Source organism: Sarcophilus harrisii, chromosome 1 (assembly GCF_902635505.1).
Source record: "Sarcophilus harrisii chromosome 1, mSarHar1.11, whole genome shotgun sequence".
In the NCBI taxonomy this organism is placed as follows: domain Eukaryota; kingdom Metazoa; phylum Chordata; class Mammalia; order Dasyuromorphia; family Dasyuridae; genus Sarcophilus; species Sarcophilus harrisii.
This window is the reverse complement of record NC_045426.1, coordinates 689,602,826-689,627,545: the sequence shown is the minus strand read 5'-3', so window position 1 is coordinate 689,627,545 and position 24,720 is coordinate 689,602,826. Positions and strand designations below refer to the sequence as shown.

Genomic DNA, 24,720 nt, shown 5'->3' with positions numbered 1-24,720 from the left:
CTCCCTTTCTGACTCCTCAACACACCAAGGCCAGGAAGCGTCACAGGCTGTACTCCAAGTACAAATTTTATTTCTATTGTTGGGAACTTTAAAAAATAAAAATTAAAAAAACAACAACCAAAACACAAGGGACTCTGAAACTTTCTCTTCAGAGCCAACTGTAGAACTGCTTGGGGTGGGGGGAACCACCCTGCTGGGGGCCAGGGGCCACCAGGGGGGCTCCCAGTAAGATGGCCCATGTTCAAACAGAAGCCCCAGCAGGGAGCCGAGGGGGAGATTTCCCAAGTGGCCGCCCCCAAACTCCCTGTGGGGCGCTGCTCCTTGAGCCCAGGAGGACGCCCCAGGACCTGAGCAGGGCTTCTGGGGCCTCTGCCTTTAAAACATGGAGGCTGCTGACAGCCCCACTTTGCGCTGAGAACCGACATCCCCCAGCCGGAGTTCCCCAACCCAAGGGAAGTCTCGCGTTCAGGATGGGAATTTCAGAGTTAGCACAGAGAAGAGGCCGAGGTCGGCCGGCTACAGGAAGGCCCCCCAAACACTGATGAGCTACCCCCACGTGGCGGGGGGACTTCACAGACAGCCCAGCGGGCAGGAGGGGGCCGGTCTGGCGCCTCGGCCCGGCCACCCTCCCTGATGCTGCAGACACGCGGCCCATCTGAGAAGGGGGAGGCTCTCATGGCCCAGCTTCTCCGTCTCGGCGAGGAGATGGCCTTCCTTGTGGCCCACGGGCAGAGGCGGAACGCCGAGGGGGTCTCCACTGGGCTCTGAACAATCCTCCCCGCTGACCGCTTCACAATGTAAAAAGTTAGAAAATGACTGCTGCCTAGAAAAATTAAAATCCATACGAGGTTCTCTGCTGGAACAATCAGAGAGCCGGCATCTCGCACCAGGGCAGGTGCCGCTGGGCACAGAAGGAGGTGAACGCCAAGCTGAGGTCTCCAGCCCCAAGGCTATTCCTCCTCTTCCTCGGCATCCCCGGCCGCTGGTTTAGGAGATTTTGTCTGTGGAGACACAAGCTTTTAGCTACAGAGCAGCCCCTGCCCTGCAGCCCGTCCCCAATTCCCTGGTACCCACAGGACGTCTTCTCTAGAACAACGGCAGTCCAGAGAGGGCACCGGACCACCCCCAACCAGAGCCTGTGCAATCTCTTGGGGGGAGAAGCTGGCCTTGCTTGGCCAGGGCAGCAGGTACCCAGTGGCAGGCCCCAGGTTACCTTTGTGGTCCTGTTTCGGAAGTTGGCAGCGGTGGGGGTGATGCGAGAGTTCCTTCCAACCTCGTTTCTCACACTGAAAGGCCAAGAGAAAAGGAATTGGAACCAGCTCGCCAGAGACCTTTGGGCCACAGGAAGGGCTCTGAATACCAGTGGGCAGAAAGTGCCACTGAGACAGACTTGGGAGCCCGGTCCTGAGAGAAAGCCTGGCCCCAGGACCTCCAGCTGACAGTGTCTGACTCACCTCAATCCGTGTCTCACTGGAGGTATCCGGGGGAAGCTGGGCACATAATTCTCGGGGTACAAGCCTCGAGCGGGCCGAAGGGCGGAGATGGGCCCCGCAGCTGGGCTGTGGTTCTTGCGACTCTGCGCTCTGGGTTCCAGGCTCTCCAAGTTGCTGGCCTTCAGCACACGGGGAGGGCTCGGCAGGAGCCCGGGCCGAGGGTCCAACACTCCTTTGGACAGTCTGTTTCGGGCGAGCCCTATGCTGCTGGCGGGCCTGCTGGGGGGTAGGGGGTAGGTGGCTTTGCCAGCTGCTTCCTGCCGTATGTCATCCAGATAGCAAGAAGACAAGTCTCCTGTAAAGGGAGGGGAGAGAGCAGCAGTGAGCAGGCCAGCAATGCTGAGAATCAGCCAGCAACAGCAAGGAAGGAGACGGGGGGCAGCCCCCCCAGAAGGGGGAGGAATCTTTGGGGAAATGCAGGGGACACAAACACAAAAGACACTCCTTTAAAAATTCTTAATTTCAGCCGAGTTAGGTGGGCACGTGATAGCTGTGCCCCAGGTCCACACTCACAGCCCACCCAGAGAGCTGAACCAGCTCTCTCCTACTAGCATGAGGACATGGCGGCGCCTAACACAAGGCTATTTGTGTCTTCCTCAAATGCATTTCTAAAGTCTTTTTACCTCCTTATTTATGAATTACTCTGAAATCATTAAAAACAGATCGATGTTCCGAGTCCAGACCCACTGGCCAGAGCACGGTCTGCAGAGAATTCCCCAAAGGAAGAATTCAAGGACCAGGGTGGGCTCAAAGGCTGCAGGCACCACCACCCCCACCCTAAACCCAAGCCAAGAGATGCCAGGGGCTGTGTGGGCAGTGTCCAAAGGGCTGCGGGCTGAGCTCGAGGCCTCGGGCGGATACCTTGGTGTCGGACCCGCCGCCTGGGCAGCTCGGGCGATGTCTCTGGCTGCAAGTTGTCTTGTTTAGGAAGAGATTTGCAGGCGGGAAGCAACCACTCCACAGGCACTGTGCTACCTGGGCGAAGGTCACACTGGTCCTAAGAGAAACCACAAGTTGGCCTTTTTAACCAGAGAACTCCCTCCCACGCTGGGTTTGGAGCTGACAACGGACCCAAGTCGGCATAAGGAGTCCCTGTCGCAGGCACAGGGAGGAGTGCCAACCACCCTGCAAGCCAGGACCCAGCTCCCCCCTATACAGGACCAGCCAGCTCCAGTATCTGTTGGACCATTGGCAACCTCCACCATCTGTCACCCAGAGGCAGCAAAAGCCTCTGGAAAAGCAGGGAGCCTTCCAGGGGCCCGAAGCCAGCCTCCAAACCGCCTGGACATCCACGCTCCCCACCAGGCAAAGGCTAGGGTCACTCCCCTGTGCCAGTTCTCGGACAGGAAGGCTATGGGCTACACTGGGAGATCACAACCAAACAGCGTCACAGCTGGCAGGGAACTTAAGAGGGCAACAAAGCCCATTCTTTCTCACGGCTCTCACAGCCAGAAGACCGACCTCTGGTCCCGCAAATGGTCAGTACAGGCAAGACCAATGTGCCTGACCCACCAGTAGTTACTCTCCTTGAGAGGGCAGGGAAAGGGGCAGACTGAGCCTGACCATGCTGGTCCCTGGGGAGGGGTTGGGGGGGAGGAAGGGGTTGGCCCCATGGAATGGCTTTCTCACAGCTGGCTGACAGGTGCACGCCCAGTGAGCATCATCCTGAGCCAGGAAAAAGGGCTGGGCCCTCTCATTGGGGAGCTTGCTGGCTCCCTTTGGAGTGCCCCACCTGGTGGTGGAAAAGCACTTCCTCTTCTAGCTGGACGCCGCAGAATTCGCAGGGAATGATGACGCTGCTCTCCCCAGACGGAGCGGCCGACAGATCCAGCAGGGAGCGGAGCCTGCCGCTGCTGGCCCGCGTGGCTGGCAGGTCCAGGATCCTCTGAAGCTGCTCCTCACGGTCCCCACGGTCCTGGGACAGGCTCGGGGGAGAGCTTCTCTTACTGAATGATGCCAGGGCACTTGCAGGATTACAGCCCGTCTGCCATTCAGAGATTGATGGTCAGGCACCCCCGAGAAGGCAAGGGGCCCACTCCCGCCAAGGTTTTTTTTTTGGACTCGGTGGATGTCAGGGTGGGGCTGAACCCCTGACATCTGCCCCGGGCAACCCCCTCTTAAGGCTACTTCCCCCTCAAACCAGTTGCCACCCTGGCTGCTGATCCTCCCCCATCACTTGACTGGCACAGTCTCCCTCCCCCCAGGCTCTATCTCCAAACGCCCCTCCCCTCCCGTCTCCACAACTTCCTCAGCTTCTCTCCAAAAAGCATTCCCACATCCCTCAGAGCTTCGCGCTCAGCACCACTCCCCAGTGAACATGGGACACGGAATGTGTCCCCAAACTTGGTCCTCTCCCAGAGACCTTATTTCTCTCAGACACTCATCCCTTTCTCCCTCCCAGAGTCACCTCAAGTCGCCTTTACCAGAAGCCCTTCCTCCACCTCTACCCAAATGCTAGTGTGCTCCCCTTTTCCAATAATCTTCGACCTTGAACTTGTACTGAGTATTGACACAGGTAAACATCCATCCCCCTGTCTCTCCCTCTTAAGGGCGAGACTCTCTCCCAGTTTGTCTTTGAACCACCACCATTACGTCTCTCGCCCCCAGCATTCCGGAGGGCCCTCAGGCTTGCTCTTTATTAACCACTGAAGGACACCCAGTCTCCATTCACGGGTCCCCCTCTCTCAGGAATGACCTTCTAAAGACAATGCTCAGGCCCTCCCCAACACCCTGGGTGAGTCACGTCTTCCCTGCCCTGCCCCTTGGAAAGAAGCTCCTCACCAGGGCAAAGCCGCAGCCTACGTAATGCTCTTGTAAACCCGGGCACCACCCCTGAGGGTGCTCCTGGGCCCACGCCCTGCCCCCCGGGGGCCCAGCCCCGCACCCATAGCACTTTCCATGCCGGAAGGGCTTCTCAGGTCTCTCTACCCACCTGGTGGAGAATCAGGTCCTCCTCAGGATAAAGCTCTTCACAAAATTCACAAGGCAGCATGGTCTCCTCATCTGCAACAAGGTGACAGGATCAGAGGCAGGCCCCAACCGACCACACTCTCCCTCAGCCCACCCGACCAGTGGTCCACCTTCCCTTCCCTCACAAGGGCCGCCCGTCACCAGCTTTTCCAAGCCCCCCGCTATGAGCGAATGGGATGCTGTCTCCTCCCCAGGCCTCCGGGGGCTCACTCAATTAAGGTAATCAGAAAGGCCCCCCAGTGTGAGAGGTAATGTTAAGACTGATTCTTTTTCTGGGACCTACAGATAATATAAAGGCCGTCACTTCCTTCCAAGTCCAGCATCACGATCAACCCGTGTAACTGCCACCCCTTCTCCATCCAACTCCTGAGAAACCTCAGAGGAGATGGGGGAGATCTAAGCCCCGGACCCGGCTCTCCCTTCACTGTAGGAATTGCTTTTTCACAAGGTGCTCAGTAGCTGCTGTTACCCAGAAGCAGGTCTGCCTGCTTATGTCAAGGTTCCGTTTTTTCAACTTACTCTTCGACTCTTTGAGAGCCTCTGTGGCGAGGAAAGGCTCAGTGTCCTGGGCCTGGCGAAGGTCTTCGGCGCACACGGCTCTCCAGAAGTCCTCGAGGTGGGCAACCGTGCTGCTCGGGGCTCCACTCTCGCTCTGCAGGCTCAGGGCCAGCATGTAGTCCAAATGGGCATCTTCATTACCAGATGCTGGGGGGGATGGCTGGCTTTTCCTCCCCACGAGCCTCTCCTGCTTCTCTGCTTCAGCAAAAACCCAGCACCCAGAGACATGTTAAGAGCAGGCGGGCACTCTGGGGGTCAGCCTGTGACCACCTCACACTGCACATTAGAGCAGAACTGCTCCTAGATCTGCCAGGGACATTTCCTTCCTCACAGAGAGAAGCCCAGAAGCCCCAAGCACCAATGCTCCCTTCAGGAAAGACCCAAGGCCTCTGTTCCTCACAGAGACTCTGCCCTGCTGCAGCACCAAGGAGCACAGGGGCCGGAGCCTCTGGCCCTGTCCCACCACACCCTCCTCCACTTACCCAGTGCCCAGGATGGCTCACCTCGATTCTGCTCCGGTTGAAGGGTCGAACCAGCCCCTCGGTTTGGGGTTCTTGCTAGCTGGTCTGCTAGGAGGCGGCTGTAAAAGGGTTCCTCCAGGGACCTCGAGAGCCTCTGCAGGGATCTGGAGGGATGGTCAGGCCCCAGCATATTCTGAACAGTCTGTGCAATGAACCATGCTCCATCCTCCTCCTCTTCCTCGTCCTCTTCCTCGTCCTCTTCCTCCTCCTCCTCTTCCTCACTCTCATAACCGTGAGCAGGCCTGGCTCTTGCCTCTCTCTTTCCCTCCCCCTCTTTCCCACACACTTCAGGGTGAGCCTTGAGATCTTTCACCATGATGTTTCGGCCACACTTGCTGCATAATTCGGTGCGGGCCCCGCAGTAATCCTCATGATCCTTCAGTTTGAGGAAGGCAAGTTCCAGCTCACAGTGCTGGCAGACAGCGAGCCTCAAGGGGCACTCCAGGGTCTGCAAGACAAGAAGGGCTGGTCTCAGTGGCCCCGGTCACCTCCGTGGGGGAGGGAGCAGCACAGACAGCAGTGGACAACGAGGCGGTACTTCGGCCTCCCACTCAGCTGCCCCTACCACAAGTGCCTGGCCACCCACCCAACTCTCAGCTTTCAAAGCTCCTGCTTTGGCTTGGCTTGGAAAGTTGGGAGATTGTGGACTAGAAAAACATTTCAGGATCTTTATGTACTTGTGCACGGCACTACTTTAAGCGACTGCTCCAAGCCGTAACATATGTAGGTGATTAGGAACAAAATGAAATTTTATGCCTCAACAGAAATATCATAAAAATCAGTACAAAGGAATGAAGGCCGCTGTGATGAGAATGCACCCATTTCTTATCTCTGAAGCTTAAGGCTCTAATTTTAATGCAGCAGCATCTAAGGCTCATGTAACATACAGCCGTAATGCTGAGAGAACCAAGGAATGCTCCAAATTCACAAGCTTTCCACACCTTTAGCACTGAAATAATAATGCCAGTGAGGAAACTGAGGAGATAACTGAGTGAAGTGAAACGACTCCATCTTGTAACTCCCTTCTGGAGCTAGCTCAGTTCCCTTTCTATTCTATTATGGATCTGCTCCAGCTTCTGTCTTCTGAGACCACTATCGCACTGTGTGGCCCGGAAGCGGGACCCCCTCTCCCTGCCTCCCAGAGACCCTTAACCAAGAACCGAGGTTGGGGATGAGCAGAAAGCCAGTTACATACCAAGATGCATGCAAGGACTTTTCTCAACCCTTATGTCTCCAAAACCGGCCCTGTACTGGTTAATTAGTTGTTATTTCCATGTTCCTTTGATTGTTTATAGGTACTTGGGGGAACGGGGATACCTCTATTTAATTCCAGGGAAACGCACCTTTTTGCTCTCCCCTTCCCAACTCAGAAAGTCCCTAATTTTTCCTCCAACTTCCAACAATGAAGCAGGGCCAGAGTTGAGGGGTCTGGTCCCAATTTGTTACACACATCACCTAATAAGTCTATACGCTCAGAAGCTCGCACACAAACAGACAGACGCACTGAGCAACAGCGACCGTGGAGCTCTGAAGGCAGATGCCCAAGAGCCCGGCCATCTGAACCAATGTGAGTGGAGGAGGCTGCAGGTGTGGACGTGACCAAGCCAGACCCAAACTCCAAGTCCCTGAGAAGGGTTAGGGAACCGACCTCGTGATTCGCCAACTGCCGTCTTTCCATCTTCATGTTGCACTTACAGGTCACCTAGAGAGGGAGGAGAGAAGAATGAAGTCTGTTTTCTGAAGGTAACCTCACCGTACTGTTGGACTGTCAACAAGATGGGGTGATGGTGCTACCTGGCTGTGCTCCAGCTCCATGTGGGCCTTCATTTCCGATTTGGGGACCGGCTCCTTGCAGACATGGCATACACCAATGTTTCGTCGGCAATGAATTTCATGAATAGTAAAATTGGGCATGGGAATTTCTCTTTTGCTACAGAAATAAGCAAAACAAAAGCATATTTATTTCCCAACAGCTGCATCCCTTTTCCCCCATTTCCAACTGCAACATCAAACTGTCTGAGCTCCAAGCTTGCTCCTCGAGCCCTTCAGATTGGGTCTCAGGGTGAGCAACTCCCCCTTTTCCCTTGTTTCTACTTTACTCTCTCATCTCCTATACTTTGAACAATGAAAGTTTTTGAGTTAACCGAGTATCATTCTCTCAATGAGTAATTCACAATTATCTCATAACATAGAGCTGGCTAATTGAAGGAAACATACAAGGGGAAAAAAAGGGGGCAGAGTTCAGAAATCTAAATTCCAAGAAAGTTCCAGTGGAACCTGTGTGATAAACCAGCTGCTGGAGGTCAGCGGTGGCCACCTTCCTCTCCCCACGCTAGTCTGGGTCTCACCATGTAATCAAGGTTTCCTGATTAATGGATCAAGTACAAGTGCAAGCTATTTACTGACAACCAGAAACTGTTTCCTGTTCCCAATCAGAAAAGGGCAAGTTACAACTGAAGTAATTTTACCTCATACCTTGCAATGTGGCAAAATGAAGGGACCATGGGATTCTGGGATACCAAGCATTCTGATAAGCAACTTACAATTATGCCAAGAAATGACCCTCCAGGCCAAACCCTGCCACCCAGAGATCCAAGGACATGGGGACAGGAAGTCTGCGCTCTCTAAAAGCTGGCTGCTATTATTGTTAACAAAATGCCACAACACTTTCATGGCAGCAGCAAAGAACTGGAAACTGCCCCCTCACAAAGCCAGGGAACAACACGGCTCCAACGAGCAGGCATTCCAGGAAGCCCAGTGAACAAGAGCAACAGGGATTGACAGCCACCAGCACCAGCCCTGGCCACCTGGATTCTGGGGTCTGTCTGTGTCCCCACTCCCCATACATAAAAAGAACAATGGTCCATGACTGGCTGGTTGCCAATGCTATCAGGTGAGGTCAAGGGTGAGACAAAATCTAGGTCTTGGGGAGGTTTTGCTTTAACTGTTTTTCACTATCACAAAGGGAGGCTTGAATTTAGAAAGTATGGTATGAAAACAAATTAAAAAAAAAAAAGAAAACCTATTTCTTTCATGGGACACAAGGAAAAAACACATGAGCCCAAAGAGCCTTTCCTTACCATTAGTACCCAGCCTGGAAGGAGGAAGACCCGAGTACAAATCCAGGCAGGTCCTAGCATGCCCCTTAACCCATCTGCTACTGTGAAATGAGGAGCAGCACCTCCATGCCAGGCTGGTGTGAGGATCCAAGACATTGCACAGCGCTCAGCCCGTCACCGCCCCCCCCCCCCCCGGAAGTGCCTTCTCAGTGCTCGTATCACGCTCATTCCTACAATGGAGCCCAACGCCCCGACCTCCCCAAGGCGGTCGGCTGGCATCCTTCGTTCTCAACTAAATGACATCTCTGTGTTAGTTGGCAACGTCTCCCAACTCGTGAGTAAACTGGATCTGAGGGAGGCTGAGCTACATGGAATCGTCAGTCTCCCTCTCTCCAGGGAGAATCAGGACTCCTGGGGGTGACCTGAGATGCAGTGGATGACCCCAGTATCTGCGATGTCCAGCCAAGCTCCACAGCACCCACTCGTTCTCACCCACCAGGGAAGTGGGGGTAGACCTTCCCTGACTCACCATTGGACGTGAGGTCCCTTGGTTACCCCACCACCTTGTGTAGCCGACTGCCGATAATGGTACACCAGGATGTGGCCACTGTGCGTGCTACGGCTCCTCGGAGCCACGGGGGAGCAGGGGGTCACACAAGGTGGAAAAGCAGCCCTTTACAGGACTCAGCAGCCTTCACAACAAAGGTGCTGGTCTTCCCTGAACACACCATTTTACTTGGGTCTCCCTCTTACCACCAACAAGCATTCTCAAGTCAGTTCGGCCTCCACACCTTTGCTATTACTTTCCTCCCATGAAAGGCCATCTTTGTAGTGGCAAGGAGCTGGGAAGTGAGTGGATGCCATAAGTTATGGTCTATGAATGTTATAAAGTATTACTGTGCTGTAAGAAATGATCAGGAGGCCTGAGAGACCGACATGAACTGATGTTGAGTGAAATGAGCAGAACCAGGAGATCTTATACACAGCAACAGCAAGATTACATGATGATCAATTCTGATGGACGTGGCTCTTATCTACAAAGAGGTGATTCAGGCCAGTTCCAACAGACTTGTTCCATCTGCATCCAGAGGGAGGCCTGCGGGAACCGAGTGGATCACAACTTAGTATTTTTCACCTTTTTTGAGTGTTTGTTTTCTCACATTTTTCCCTTTTGATCTGATTTTTCTTGTGCAGCATGATAAATGCGGAAATATGTTTAGAAGAACTGCACACGTTTAACATATTGGATTATTTGTTGTATGAGGAGGAAGGGAAGTAGAAAAAGAATTGCAAAGGGCCTTACATATCTAATCTAATGCAACCGGCACAGGATCCGATTTCAGCTCATTCCAAATCCTGTGCTGCTTCTATGTTGTTCAATCATTTCAGTCTTGTCAGACTCTCCTTGACCCCATTTGGGGTTTTCTTGGCAAAGATGCTGGAATGGCTTGCCAGTTCCTTCTCCAATTCATTTTACAGATGAGGAAACTGAGGCACACAGTTTTACTGAACAACAAACTTCAAATCTCTCTGTATTTATCCCTCAATGAACTCTGAAGGTGCAGGCCGATTTGAATAACATCTGCTCCAGACCTAAAGAGAACCTGGACCTCTGCAGTGGATTAAGAAGCATTGGGTTCTGGTCCAGGATCTGTTATTAAAGTCACCTAGCCAACTATGTGCCAACTCCCTCTTCAATAAAGGGAAATTTTAACTATATATTCTACAGCAGTGGTTCTTGACCTAGGAAACATTTACTTGGTTTTTAGAAAATAACATTCTGAAAACTATTTCAATATCACTGGTTTCCTTTGAAGCCTTATGTATTTTATGCTTTTAACATCTTCAGTCTAAGAAAGGATTCCTAAACTTCCCTCAAATGCCCAAGGCAACCAAAAAAGGACACAACACAAAAAAGGAAAAGTCCCATTCTTAAAGGTCCCCTCTAGCTAATTCTCTTCTTTTTGGTCTTCTGGTTTTGCCCAATCAAGACCAATAACATCAAGCCTGGCTGCCAAGAAGTCTGGACCAGGTTTGGTTTTTCCAAGTCTGGCCCTGCCCAAAAGTAGAACACACCCAACTCAAATAACAAGGAACCAATTCCATTCAATTAACATTAATTGAGCTTCTACTATTAGAATGAAGGAAAGAAAAAGATAAATTAGAACAGAAATTAACAACTTTTTGATCTCAGGATCCCTTTACAAATTTAAAGACTCTAAAAAGCTTATTTAGTTATTTACAATATTAAAAATCAAAACATTTTCTAAAATTTACCAATTCATTTAAAAATAATTTTGCATGTGTTATTTTCATTATTTTCCAAACAAAAATATTACAAGAATGGCCTTGTTTTGCAAATCTCTTTAAAGTCTGGTTTAACAGAAGGCAGGAGAAATTCTGAAATAGTTCTGGATTCAATTTGTTGTGATACTTGTGTTGTTTTGGTTGAAGTATCTGGAAATAATCTGGCCTCGCAAAGATGATTATTTCCATATACTTCAACCAAAACAACACAAGTATCACAACTTTTCTCTCCTACTAAAATATACTCTCCTGGAGGGCTGAGATTGTCTTAATCCAGTCATTCTCAAAATGGGGAGGAGTATGTTAATGGGGAAATAACATTTTAGCATGAAAATAGCTTTACTTCAAAGACATAAAAGGATCAAGAAACCACATAATAAAATAACAGGTCTGCATAAGCAACTTACAATTTATAAAAGTTGTTCATCTGATGCTTACCAAGAGATGGAGAGGGGGCTGGGCTCAGTGATCACGTGCAAGCTCAGACTCCAGCTATCAGGCCACAGGTAAGCCAGAGAAATTTCTGAACTGGCAAATAACTCAGAGGCAGATTCCTGACCACTCTCTCCACAAATGAGGTTGTTCCAATCCCAGATGAGGTTGATCCAATCTTGGCTGGAGGAGCTCCAAGGAGGCTGAGCTGACCATGTAGGTACAGTTCCATTACTGGACAGTTTAAAGTTCTAGCCTCTGGCCACCAAGGAGACTGAATCTTATGCCTACTCTATCAGCAGCCCTTCAAAATAGCTGAGAAGTTATAGCATTTCTCCTTCTCTCCTAACTCCATGCTTTTTTTTCCTTCTTCTCCAGGCTAAACAACCAACTTGTTCCTTAAAATACAATGGCATACACTCAGCTCTTGACCATTTTGGATTCCTTCCTTTGGACCCTTAGATTTATCGATGTCCTTTCTGAAATATACCCAGAAATCAAGACAGCATCCCAAATATAACAGGGCTATGACAGTTTCTGACTCTTGGACACTATACAGGTTTTTTAAAAGATAGTTAAAAATGTAACAGACTCTGTTACCATCTATGACCACTGACTCCTATGGAGCTTCCCACACACTAAAAGTAACCACCTGAATCTAAGTGACTGGGCTTTGGTCAAAGGAGAGCACTAATGTATCTACCTCCAAACTGTGCATACCCTTTGATCCAGCAGTGTTACTCCTGGGCTTATATCCCAAAGAAATCTTAAAGAAGGAAAAGGGACCTGTATGTGCAAGAATGTTTGTGGCAGGTCTCTTTATAGTGGCTAGAAACTGGAAACTGGATGCCCATCAGTTGGAGAATGGCTGAATAAATTGTGGTTTATGAACATTATGTAATATTATTGTTCAGTAAGAAATGACCAGCAGGATGATTTCAGAAAGGCCTGGAGAGGCTTACATGAACTGATGAGCAGGACCGGAGATCATTATATACTTCAAATACTATATGATGATCAATTCTGATGGACATGGCCCTCTTCAACAATGAGATGAACCAAATCAGTTCCATCTGTTCAATAATGAAGAGAACCAGCTACACCCAGCAAAAGAACTGAGAAATGAGTGTGAACCACTACATAGCATTTCAAATCCTGTTTTTGCCTGCATGAATTTTTGATTTCCTTCACAGGTTAATTGTACACTATTTCAAAGTCCAATTCTTCTTGTGCGGCAAAATAACTGTGTGGACATGTTTACATATATTGTATTTAACATATACTTTAATATATTTAACATGTATTTGTCTACCTGCCATCAGGGGAAGGGGGTGGGTGGAAAGAGGGGAAAATGGAACAAAAGGTTTTGCAATTTTCAATGCTGAAAAATTACCCATGCATATAGCTTGTAAATAAAAAGCTATAATAATAATAATACCTCCACACAGTTATATGGATCAAATTAGACAATGAATGTAACAATTTGAAAATCAACCTTAAGGCATGGTAACAGCCTCTCAAGCCTCTCATAGTACCATTTGGCATCATAACACAATTCCATAAAGGAATCTCTCAACTCCCAAAGGTTCCAGTTATCACCATAGCATGGGGGATCTCTCCTAAGCATCATCATGATGGAAATCTTCCTACACACTCCGTGGCATCTTAAGCTCATTTCCCCAAGGGCAAATTGCCTTGCAAAAACTTTATTGTAATATGATGATAACTGACTGGGATAAAGAAGACAAAAGACGTGTCCAATTATCTAATTGACTTCTCTAGACCTTGACTTTCAAAAAACTGCAGGAACTTTTAACAAACTGATTTAGGTTCTATAAGAAACAATCAGCAGGATGATTTCAGGAAGGCCTGGAGACACTTACATGAACTGATGGTAATTTAAGTGAGCAGAACCAAGAGAACATTACACAGTGTGGTGTTCTCTTATATAATAATGGTTCTCTGGGAGCAGGTTTCTTGGGGAGGTTTTCTGGAGGCAGCCTTAGTTTCAGTTCAAAGTGCAAATTCACTTCAAATGCAGCCAGCTGATAAAATCCAAACGTTTATTTTCTCCTTCCACGTCTTATCTCTTTCCTTGGTCCTGGTTAGCTTTCTTAAGAGGCCTATCTCCCTCCTTGGTTCCAAGAGCTCTTGCAGCTTGTCTTTTAGCTCTTCTACCTCCTGCCTCTAGCTCAACTCTGACTCGTGGCTTCTCAATCTCCCAGAGTGCTCTTTGGCCCCGAGAGCTTCTTGCTTATGCTATACACCGAGTACACAGCAATCATTATATCACTGGGAAAGCATTATTTGTGGTAGGATTAACGCAATGCTAAACTAGATTTAGCCATTGTCTCCTCAATTTACTTAGTACCTTGTTTCAGGTTCTGGCCCATAACATCTCCTTGTAGGATCAGATCAATCATACTGAACCAAGCTAAATTAGATAATTATTGTCTCTATCAATTCTAATGACTTAACACTTTGTAAGGATTCCAACAACACAGTAACAAGATTATGTGATGATCAACTTTGATGGATGTGGTTCTTTTCAAGCATGAGATGATTCAGGCCAATTCCAATGATCTCATGATGGAGAGAGCCATCTGCATCCAGAGACGAGACTGTGGTGACCGAGTATAGTATTTATCACAACATAGTATTTATACCTTTTTTGATGTTTGTTGTTTCTTTTTGATCTTATTTTTCTTGTGCTACATTATAAATGTGAAAATATGTATAGAAATATTGCACATGCTGTCTAAGGGAGAGGGGAGATAGGGAAGGCAAGAGAAAAAATTTGGAACACAAGTTTTTGGTTTTTTGTTGGGGTTTTTATATATATATATATATATATAATTATAACTTTTTATTGACAGAACCCATGCCTGGGTAATTTTTTTACATTATCCCTTGCACTCACTTCTGTTCCAACTTTTCCCCTCCCTCCTTCCACCCCTCCCCGAGATGGCAAGCAGTCCTATACCTGTTAAATATGTCACAGTACATCCTAGATACGCTATATGCATGCAGAACCGAACAGTTCTCTTGTTGCACAGGAAGAATTGGATTCATAAAGTAAAAATAACCAGGGAAGAAAAACAAAAATGCAAACAGTTTACATTCATTTCCCAGTGTTCTTTCATTGGGTATAGCTGCTTCTGTCCATCATTGATCAACTGAAACTGAGTTAGATCTCTTTGTCAAAGAAATCCACTTCCATCAGAATACATCCTCATACAGTATCATTGTTGAGGTATATAATGATTTCCTGGTTCTGCTCATTTCACTCAGCATCAGTTCATGTAAGTCTCGCCAATCCTCTCTGTATTCGTCCTGCTGGTCATTTCTTACAGAACAATAATATTCCATAACATTCATATACCACAATTTACCCAACCCTTCTCCAGTTGATGGGCATCCATTCATTTTCCAGTTTCTAGCCACTACAAACAGGGCTACCACAAACATTTTGGCACACACAGGTCCCTTTCCCTTCTTTAGTATCTCTTTGGGGAACACAAGTTTTTGTAAGGGTAAATGTTGAAAACATTTTTGCATGTATTTTGAAAAATAAAAAGCTATTATTTAGATTTAGGATTCAGGATTTAGAAATAAGCAATTTTAATTTTTTTAAATTTAATTTTATAAGCTTTCTATCATCACTTCCTCCCATTGTCTTACTGAAAAAAACAGACAAAAAATAATAACTTATCAGAAATAAATAGTTTGGGCAAAACACATTCCCTTATTGGCCATTCCCACATCCATGCTCAGTAACGTGCCTACATTTTAAGTTTATCAGTTTTCTGGCAGAAAGTTATGCAAGTAGTGTCTCACTCTTCTAGATCATGGTTCTGAAGTTGTTTTTCTCCATACTTTGCTAATCACTGAATCACTATCATTATCTGTTCTGGTACTTTTCACTTCACACTGCATCACTTCATAAGTTTACTCTGCAAGTGTCCATTTCATCATATTATAGCACAACAATATTCTACTGCATTCCGTAACCAAAATTTGTTCACCATTTTGTCTACTGGTGGGTGTACTGTCTTAGTTTCCCATTTTTGGCCCCACAGAGGCTCTAAATATTTCTGAAACTATCTTTCCCCTATCTTTCTTGGATCTCTCTGAAATGTAGGTATAGAAGTATTAGAGCCGAGTAAAAGGGAATAGACAATTAGTAATTTGAAATGCATAGTGTCATTTTTTTCTTCTCATCTCTACCAATCTGAGAAGTATAAAGTTGCTTTCATTTTCATTTCTCAAATTAGTGACTTAGAACATTTTATGTTGTTTTCTAGAACCTGTGGATCAATTTACAATTTTACCAACAGTGCAACAGGGAACCTGCTTTCCAACACATTTGTCATTTTTCATCTTTACCAGTTTGATGAGTATCAAGTTGTTTTCATTTTTATTTCTCAAATTATTACTGACTTAGAATTTTCTTTTCCCCATTTACATGTGTCCCCTCCTATTTCCTTTTAAATTTAATCTACTTCCATATGAAAATCTGGAAGGGGGGGGGGGGACAGAAAAGGGTTTTATGATTGATATGTTCAGCTTATGTACTTTTGTTATGACTTTTAACATGTCTTTTAACATTGTCATAATCCTTTTCTTCCCCCAAACTATACTGTTCCTCCCATTTTTGTCTTCTAAGATCATTAAAACAAAAGCATCTACATGCCCCCTGTCATTTTAACCTTTTTTTCTATGAACCTTAATGGGGCACAACTAGTTAGCTCAGTGGATAGAACACTGGCCCTAGAGTTAAGACAGTTCAAATCTATTCTCAGGCACGGACTAGCTGGGTAACTCCGAGCAAGTCATTTAACCCTGTGTGCCTCAGTTTCCTCATCTGTAAAATGAGCTGGAGAAGGAAATGGCCAACCACTCCAGTATATCTATACCAAAAAAATCCCAAATAGAGTCACAAAGAGTTAGACACAACTGTACAACATCACCTGTAAAGAGAATTTTGAGATTTCTGGGTCCCTGAATTTCCATTTCAAAGTGTCTATTAAGGGCAGCTGGATGGTGTAGTGGAGAAAGCACTGGCCCTGGAGTCAGGAGACCCCAATTTCAAATCTGACTTCAGACACTTAACACTTACTAGCTGTTACCACCCCCAAATGCCTCAGCACCCCCCACCAAAAAAAAAAAAAAGAAAAAAAATCAAATTATCTACTCAGTTTTACCTAAAATGCTTGAGAATCTTCTATTCCATTAAAAAATCTGTTTTTTCCCTTGAAGGATTATACTGAGTTTTAGGTGGTATGTTATCTTTGCTTGTAAATCACCTGCTTTCTGAACTACTTTTCTTTACAATAGCAGCTGCTAAATCTTATATGATCTTTAGAGTGAGTGGCTCCAACCTGCTAAGGCTGGCCTTGCCAGGGGCTGCTAGTGCCACATAGACCAGACCATGCTTCTGCTTTCCACCAATCTGCCCCACATGGTGGCTCAAAGGGAAGGGTAGAAGTCCATGAGTAGTTATTTCTTTTTAAACTAGTGAATGTCTAAGTCCCAGATTCAAGGGATCTGGGCTCACTAGATCTAGAATACCAACATTTCCCCACAAGCCTAAGAATTTTTAAAAATTACATATTGAAATTGATGATGCTACCCAATTTACAAATTTAATGCTAGATACTAAACTATCAAGAGGTCACTTCACAGAGCCTGATAAAACGACAACATTCAATTGGAAGAACAGATGTCTAGAATTTCAAAGGAAATGGGGGAAAGGGGATGGTAGATTAAAATGAGGCAATAATACTCAAATTACATTATAAAATAGATACTGGTTAAAATAGTGGATCATTAGGAGATGGATAAGGAAAAAAAAAAATCAGAATTTTTTTTTTTGGATAATTTTTAAATTATCCAACTCAACCTAGTGTTAGGCAAATATGAGAAACAAGAACTGCTGAGAATATTCAAAAAAGTTTCACAAAAAATAGGTTCCAATATCATACAACACATGTCATAGTAAGCTCACAAGAGACATATAACCCATGAAATTATTCAGGGGGAAAAGATTATAAATCCTAAATTTAAAAAAAATCTTTTAAAAAAGATCTAAATGTTTAAAGAAGCATTTATAACCAAACAAGGTACAGAGGCAATCACATAAAGTAAAAGAGTTCTTGATAACATGCAATTTTGCACCAATAAAAACAATGCAGCTAGGATAAGAAGGTATTGTGTACATTGGTTAAGGAAAAAAGTTCCTAACATCAAATATCTACAATAAAGACATAATATCCCAAGATAGTAGGGATAGTGGGGAAAAGGTCAGGGACTACATATATAAGACCAAGAGCCAGTTCACAACGGGTAAAGGGCAAAGGATATGAACAGTTATCAAAAGAATTGCAATCATATGAATAAGAGAACCACAAGACAAAAGGTACTTCCTACCCATTAAACTGGCAAGGATGATTCAAAATGGTTATAAGTCAGTGTTGAAGGAGCTGCTAACTGATCCAATCCTATTAGAAAGCAATGTGGAATTATGCTAAGAAAATGACTAAAATGGTCAAAGTCTGACTCAGAAATCCTGCTGTTGGGTATCTACTCCACCCCACCCCCATCCAAGGATGTCAGAGGTCCCAGATACATCAAAATATTTACAACTATGGTTTTTATATAAGAACAAGAGAGCAGATACCCATTGTGACATGTGAAATAATGACTATCTAGAACAAGTCCAGGAAGCCTAACAGAAACTAATGTAAAATGATGCAAAATCAGAAAAATAGTATGGGCAATGATGATTCTTCAGAGGAAACAAGGAAGGAATTCAACATCTGATTATGACCAAGTTGTATACAGGTAGCTTCCTGCCGCTTCACAGATGTGGGCATGGAATGGACATGGAACACAGTCTGGTTCCACTGCAAGCTGGTATTTGTGCTCCAATATTCCCTACTCTGATTTTCCTTTGTTTTGAGAGATGGCTTTTGGGAGATGGGGGAATAGGATGGGGAGGGAAAGGAGAGGAAAACAGGATTTGAAAATGTATATGATAGGAAAACAAAACACCAGACAAGCACCTCATACCTCTCAGATTGGCTAAGATAACAGGAAAAGATAATGACAAATGTGGGAGGGGATGTGAGAAAACTGGAACACTAATATATTGTTGGTGGAGTTGTGAAACGATTCTGGAGAGCAATCTGGAACTATGCCCAAAGGGCTCAGCAGTGCCATTACTGGATCTGTATCCCAAGGAAATCTGAAAGAAGGGAAAGGACTCACATGTGCATAAAGCTCTTTTTGTGGTGCAAAGAAATGGAAAATGACTAGATGCTCATCTACTGGAGAATGGCTGAATAAGCTGTGATACATGAAGATAATGGATTATTATTGTTCTATAAAAAATGAACAAGTAGATTTCAGAAAGGCCTGGAAAGATTTACACAAACATGAATGAAACAAGCAGAACCAGGAATACACTGTACACAATAACAGCAAGAATGTACAATGATCAACTAAGGTTCAATGATCCAAAGCAATCCCAATTGAGAAAATACCATTTGAATTGGAAAGAACTATGGAGACTGAATGTAAATCAACACAACACATTTCTGTTGTTTTTTTTCTCCTTCCATGGTTTTTCCCTTTTGTTCTGGTTTTTATTCTCCCAACATGATTTATAAGGCAATGTGTATTACAATTTTTAAAAAAAAGGAATTAAAAATTCATAACAAAAAGAAAGTCCATTTAAAAAAATTACAGACAGCAACAGGTCATATTCTGCGTACTTTTGTTGGATTTTACCAATTCACATAAAATTTCTCTGAATCTTATTAAAATCAGATCTGACCACTCTGATGAAATAATCACAGCAAGATCTTTAAACTCTGCTGAAAATCCAACCATCCTTAAGATATTGGTCGATTTACACATCTTAGTTGAGGAAGTGGAGAAGGACAGAAGATATTTAGAGCAAAACAACTGCTCGAGCTAGGTAAAGTTTTTAAAGGCATAATCATGAAAAGAATCATATCCCTCATCCCCCCAAAATGTGCCAGTACTAGTTAATAAAATGAGGTAGCACTTGATATATTTATGTGTTTTGATTATATCTATGTATATGCATTGTGTATATGTGAAATCTCAGGGTTTCTTCTGTCCTTACAGAAAGAGACAGGCAGGGCTGCTGTTAAGAGGTAAATGAGAAGAGAACATTGCCTTTCTATTCTACGTCTAGACACAAGTACACAAACCCCAGAGGATGGGCTGATTGATGAATCATCGATGAAATCTCACCTTAGACAGCAATGAGCGTTTAGACAAAGAGGACAATAATTCAAGGATCTTCAGTAACTACCCCACTGTTCACCTCCCTTCCACCCACCAGACCAGAAGCAAGCCTGCAAAGGAAAAGCTACAATCTCAGTCCCCGACCATGTCCAGTTAGATGCCATCAATCATAATGAACTCCTCTCCTTCCCTGAGAATGTCCTGATTGTGCCTCTCAGCTTGATTCCAGCTCCAATTTTGCATAACAAAAAAAAAAATTATCTTAACCTTTTACTGAGTAAGAATAATGGGGAAAACAAGCCAAAGGTTTTATAGCTTGGACCCAGTATTTGTAGGCGGGAGGGCGCTCAGTCACATTCCTTGTTGCCTGAGCTATTTCTTTAAATAAATAGCTTTGCTTTAAATCGCCCTGTTTTCATTGGCTCTGCTGTAAGGTAGCAACAGCCCAGCCTTGGTGACTCTGCACAGCTATTTATACATTGCCAGGGGCCTGAAGGCTGCTTCCAGGGGTGGTACTGGTTTTCTCACTTGGGAAAAAGTCCTTTCCCAGACTAAATTCATGATAACCTAACAACATCAGAGGCAGCACTAATGTTTTCCAATAAAAGAATCAACAAGTAATCAAGTGTTGTTGTTGTGTACTGTTACCAGCACCCTATGAAAGCAAGCCAGTCCCCTCACTCCCAGCCCACAATCCACTGAGAATTATGTCCTCAGGGACTACCCAGAAAGACACAAAAAACCAAAAATCTAGGGATTGGACAGAAGGCCCACACCTTGGGAACCAGCAAAGGCCTTGTGTGAGAGGGGACACATGGGGTTCCAAGAAGCAGAGGTTAAGAGGAGCTGGGGGGCAGGCAAGGCTGTGAATGGGGGAGAGGGCCAAGGCCAATTCAGCTGGAGGAGCCCGAGAGCCCAGCAAGATAGGCTAGATTTGGACAGTGAACGGCTTAATGTGCCAAGCAGAGAGGGGTCTCTGGGGGACCCCCCCAGAGGGGGGGGGTTATGGAGGAAGTATGGAGACAGGGGCTCCTTGAGCAGAGAATGGACCCCATCCCAATCTAATCTTGTGAGCAATCACTGCACAGCTTTGGTCCAGAGACGGATGGGGGGGAAGAGAGGAGAAATTGGAGGCACGAAGCCCAAGCAGAAAACCACTGCAACAACAAGAAGTGATGAGATTCCAAGCGTCTCGTTCAATGAAGACTCGGGCTGCACCATCTCGATAACAAGAAATAGGAAAAACCACAAGAAAGAAAGGATAGGAAGGGAGGGAAGGAGACAATTACGAAGGCTAGAAGGGAGGGAAACTGACATAATCCCTTGCCTCAATTTAATTCAACAAGTATCGGTTCAGCCCTGCAACTATACAGCAGGCACCGAGTTAGGAGGTAGAGACACAAAGAGCACCTCTCTGTTAGCCTCAAATCATTGACTCTATACTGTCTCTTGCCCAAAGCAGTTTTCAGAAAGGAGACGGACAAAACACAGAAAAGCTTTCCAGAGGTAGCAGCCCCAAGCTGAGCTTTCAAGGCATCCCAAGGGAGTACAGGGAGGCATAAACCTCACCTGGGCAAAAGCAGAGAGAAAGCAGAGGGAGCCTGCTGCTTGTCTGGAGAAGAGCTCCCAAGCTCCGCTTCTGTGAATGGAACAAAGCTCATAAAGAAGAGTAATAAAGACTGAAAACCTTCATGGGAGGGAGGGGCAGATAAGAGACAGGCCTTGGAAGACCAGGGGATTTTATCCAAGAGGTAAATGGGAGCCACTCAAGATTTCTGAGCATAGTGTGATGTTTAGGTTTGGTCTTAATTCCATTCAAAGAGAAACCAAGGGCTATAGGCAGCTTTTTCTGCACAGCAAATCTGCAGATCCTGATTAAGACAGGCTGAAAAGAGGGGAGAAGAGAAGTCATGTAGATCCACATAAGAGGTAAATATCACACCTTCCTGAATACCTGAAGCAGACATGGTAGTCACTCTTTCATCCTAGGACTTTATATAAACAGATTCTGAAAAATCTCTAGCAGTTCATGGGATTTGTTTTTGTGCCGGGAGAGAAGAGCGGAAAGAGGGGAGGAAGGACTTCCAATGGGAATCCCCAGAAAGCCAATCCAATAAAGCTTACATCTCCCATGACACACCACTGATATTAAAATTCCAGTCATATTTATGGCTTATCAATCCATTATTGTGACCTTGGAACCAGAGACCAAACCTCTTGGGGGGTCTCAGCTTTCTCCTCTATAAAACGAGGAAATTGGCCAGTAAGGGAATTTATTTCCCTTGAATACCTGTTTGTAACAGGTTTTGTATTTCTTGATTTCTCAGTTGTGAGAAGGGGAAAGTGAAAGAAAGGATGCAGACCTGAAAATGAAACAAAACTGGGTTTCACCAATAAAAATAAAATAGTGCAGTTTGACTAGATGACCACTAAGGAGCACTCTAGCTCTAGGATCTATGTGTCTACCACGTTTCCTGGGGTAGAATAGCAGACTGACTGCCAGACCTGGAAAAAGCCTCCAGAGCATCTCATCTCATACAACTCCTCTCCTTGATGGACTTCACAGAGAAGGAAACAAGACCCAAGAGGGGAAGGGCCCCCAGCAAACAGCAAGAGCCCCACTCTCCTACCCTGTCCATCCCCAGAAAGGAAATACTCCAATGATCAAGAAGAGCACTTGACCCAAATCTAGCTACTTACAGACTCATCTAAAGCTCTTAGTCTAGCCTCAAAGCCCACAGGCTTTCAATCCTTCAAAAGCAGCAGCAAATTTCTACAAAAAGCAAATCACACAGCTAGATCCAACATGCCTGCCTGCACTAACTGACCATGATCAAGCACTGGATTCAGCATTTAGAAAAGCCAAAAGGAAGCAGTCCCTGCCCTCAAGGAGGTGGCTGGAATGCCAGACCCACACTTGCCTATGAGACTGTTTCACCGAGAACTCGCACAAACCAAGCGCTCACAGAGAGGTCAGAAGAGGTAATACAAGGAAACTCTCAGGGTCTCTGAGGAACTCGGGAATCAACTGAGAGAGTGGGGGGCACTGGCACAGGGCCAGCAGGCACAGAGTGCCATAGCAAAGCACTGAGGTAGCCCAAAATTAGAGCCATCTCCCCTCCACCTGTTAATGTGCCTTGACCCCAACACAGCGATGTCGTTTCGATCCTCCGGAAATACAGGGCACCAGGGAAACTTTGGAAGTGTGGGGAGGAAGGGTCAGTGGGGAGGACAAGAGATGCCAGCTCACAGGGTTAAAACATCAGGATCTCTTACCAGTTGTCACACAGCTGAGTTTCCTGTTTTATCACTTCAGCCATCTTTAACTTGTCAAAGTCTGGAGAAAAGGAAAAAAAAGATGGCACCTTCACTTTCAGTTCCAAGAGGAAACCAACACATCAGCCGCTTCTGTAGAGGGCTTCCCCAGAGAGCCGTCCGCGGGCACGTCGCTGCTCCGAGGGTATCGGGGAATCCTCAACAGGTTGAGTCCTTCCCAATCCTCTCCCATAAAGGGAGCACGAGACAGCGCCAGCTAAGAGGGCTACAGGCTGAGGCCAGAGCGGGGGCTTCTGGGGCATTGATTTAACGCATCTCACAGGAGCACGCCGAAGGGCTGCAAGGGGAGCCCCAGGCTAGCTGGAGGGGGCGTTCTGGGCCCTGGGGGTCCTGCCCCGGCGGCGCCACGGTCCCTTCCCGAAGTGCGCATTATCCAACCCCAATCTCCCCGGGTCCTGGGGCTGCGCCCGGCGCGAGCGCCCAAAGGACTGCGCCCAAGCCCCTCTTGGTGCTGGTTACAGTCTTTCCCTTTTTCTGGAGCTCCGGGACTTCCCTCGGACCCTCCCCGCGCGGCCGCCGGATCCCCGCCCGACCAAGGGAGGAAAGAAACCGGGCTCGCGGGAGCAGGCGGAGGACTGTCTCCGTCGGGGTCCCCGGGCCAGCGGAAAGCGGCGGCGACGGGAGCCCCGCCCGCCCGCGCCCAGCGCTTCCCGGGCCGCCCAGCGCTTCCCGGGCCGCCCCGCCGCGGCGGGAGGCCCACGCGCGGCCCGGGGCCTGGGGGGGGGGGGGGGGGAGACCGCGCTCGGGCGGAACCTCCAAGCCCGCGGCCTCGGGCCCGGAGGACCCTTCCGGCCGGACCCGCCCCCTCCCCCAGCCCCGTTATCCCGGAGCTCGAGAGCGGCCCCCCACCCCCACCCCGGGGGCCACGGCCGCTCCGGCCCACCTGGGAGAGAGGCAGAAAAGGACCCGTCCCCGGCGGCGGCGGCGGCAGCGGCTGAAGCAGCGAGGGCAGCGGCGGCGGCCACAGCAACAACAGTCCCGCTCTGCCTCCGCACTCAACAACCGCCCTAGAACCGCCGCCGCTTCCGGCCACCGCCAGCAGCCGCGCCCCTATTGGTTCCTCCTCAGAACCGGCCTGACGCTCATTGGCTATTATCCGCCGTCGCTCAGAGAGCCCTTTCGGCCCCTCTCCCTGGCCTCCGATTGGCTCTCCAAGCCTTTGAGAGGCGTGTCCGTTTCCTGGCGGCTCCGCCTCCCGCGAGGCTGGGGCTTTGACGTTCAACCTCGCAGGTGTTTACAAAGGCTGGAAGGCACTCTCCTCAGCGCTAAAGGTGTTGCCAGACTCGCAATTATGATTGCAATTATTAACTAATAATTAACAACTAATTAATTACTAATTAATAACGAATAATAAATGCTAATGGGCCGTGACCGCTTTAGGATTGTTCCTATTAGCTGATGCAGTTGCGCATCCCTTTTGTCTCAGTTTCCCACCGATAAAAGGAGGCGGAGCTGAAACCACAGGACGATGTTGCCAGTGGGCCCTGGAAGTTGTAACGTTGCGGACGGGCGGGGGAGTTATTTTGTTACCTTGAGAAATTGTCCAATTTAACATATATTTAAATATTCATCAGGCCATGAGGCTCCCCGATTCATTACACTCGGCTGGTTTCCTGGGACCTGTGGAATACATTATAAGCGCCTCTTCACATTATTAGATAAATAGGCAGGTAGATTGAGGAACAGAGTGATGGGAAAGTGGGTAGATAGAAGGATTCAGAGATAAGAAAGAATATATATAGAAATATAGAAAAGTGGAGGAGGGAG

General features: G+C 47.0%; 1 protein-coding gene across 2 annotated transcripts; it reads right to left on the bottom strand.

Annotated features, from left to right (window-relative positions):
- Positions 1-40: 40 nt before the first annotated feature.
- TRAFD1 (TRAF-type zinc finger domain containing 1) lies at positions 41-24,003 on the bottom strand. 2 transcript variants are annotated; one of them, XM_031948615.1, is made up of 12 exons: positions 23,837-24,003; positions 22,894-22,954; positions 7,337-7,472; positions 7,191-7,244; positions 5,525-5,990; positions 4,983-5,219; positions 4,426-4,496; positions 3,226-3,477; positions 2,355-2,490; positions 1,455-1,788; positions 1,214-1,286; positions 41-1,001 (listed from the first exon to the last, which is right to left on the bottom strand). In XM_031948615.1, exons 2-12 carry the CDS (start codon positions 22,935-22,937, stop codon positions 951-953), a joined length of 1,854 nt encoding a protein of 617 aa, XP_031804475.1. In that variant the 5' UTR covers positions 22,938-22,954; positions 23,837-24,003; the 3' UTR covers positions 41-950. The 2 variants fall into 2 exon arrangements, with proteins under 2 accessions (XP_031804475.1, XP_031804476.1); XM_031948616.1 differs by having other exon boundaries at positions 4,983-5,216.
- Positions 24,004-24,720: the final 717 nt, after the last annotated feature.

What these genes read in the sequence shown, in the direction of transcription:
- TRAFD1 (XM_031948615.1), bottom strand. Translation starts at nt 22,937, where the DNA reads ATGGCTGAAGTGATAAAACAGGAAACTCAGCTGTGTGACAACTG. An exon ending in GGCTCTCAAAGAGTCGAAGA is followed by an intron (nt 4,497 to 4,982) that starts GTAAGTTGAAAA and finishes ACCTTGTTGCAG; the next exon opens with ATGAGGAGACCATGCTGCCT. An exon ending in TCCGAAACAGGACCACAAAG is followed by an intron (nt 1,002 to 1,213) that starts GTAACCTGGGGC and finishes GTGTCTCCACAG; the next exon opens with ACAAAATCTCCTAAACCAGC.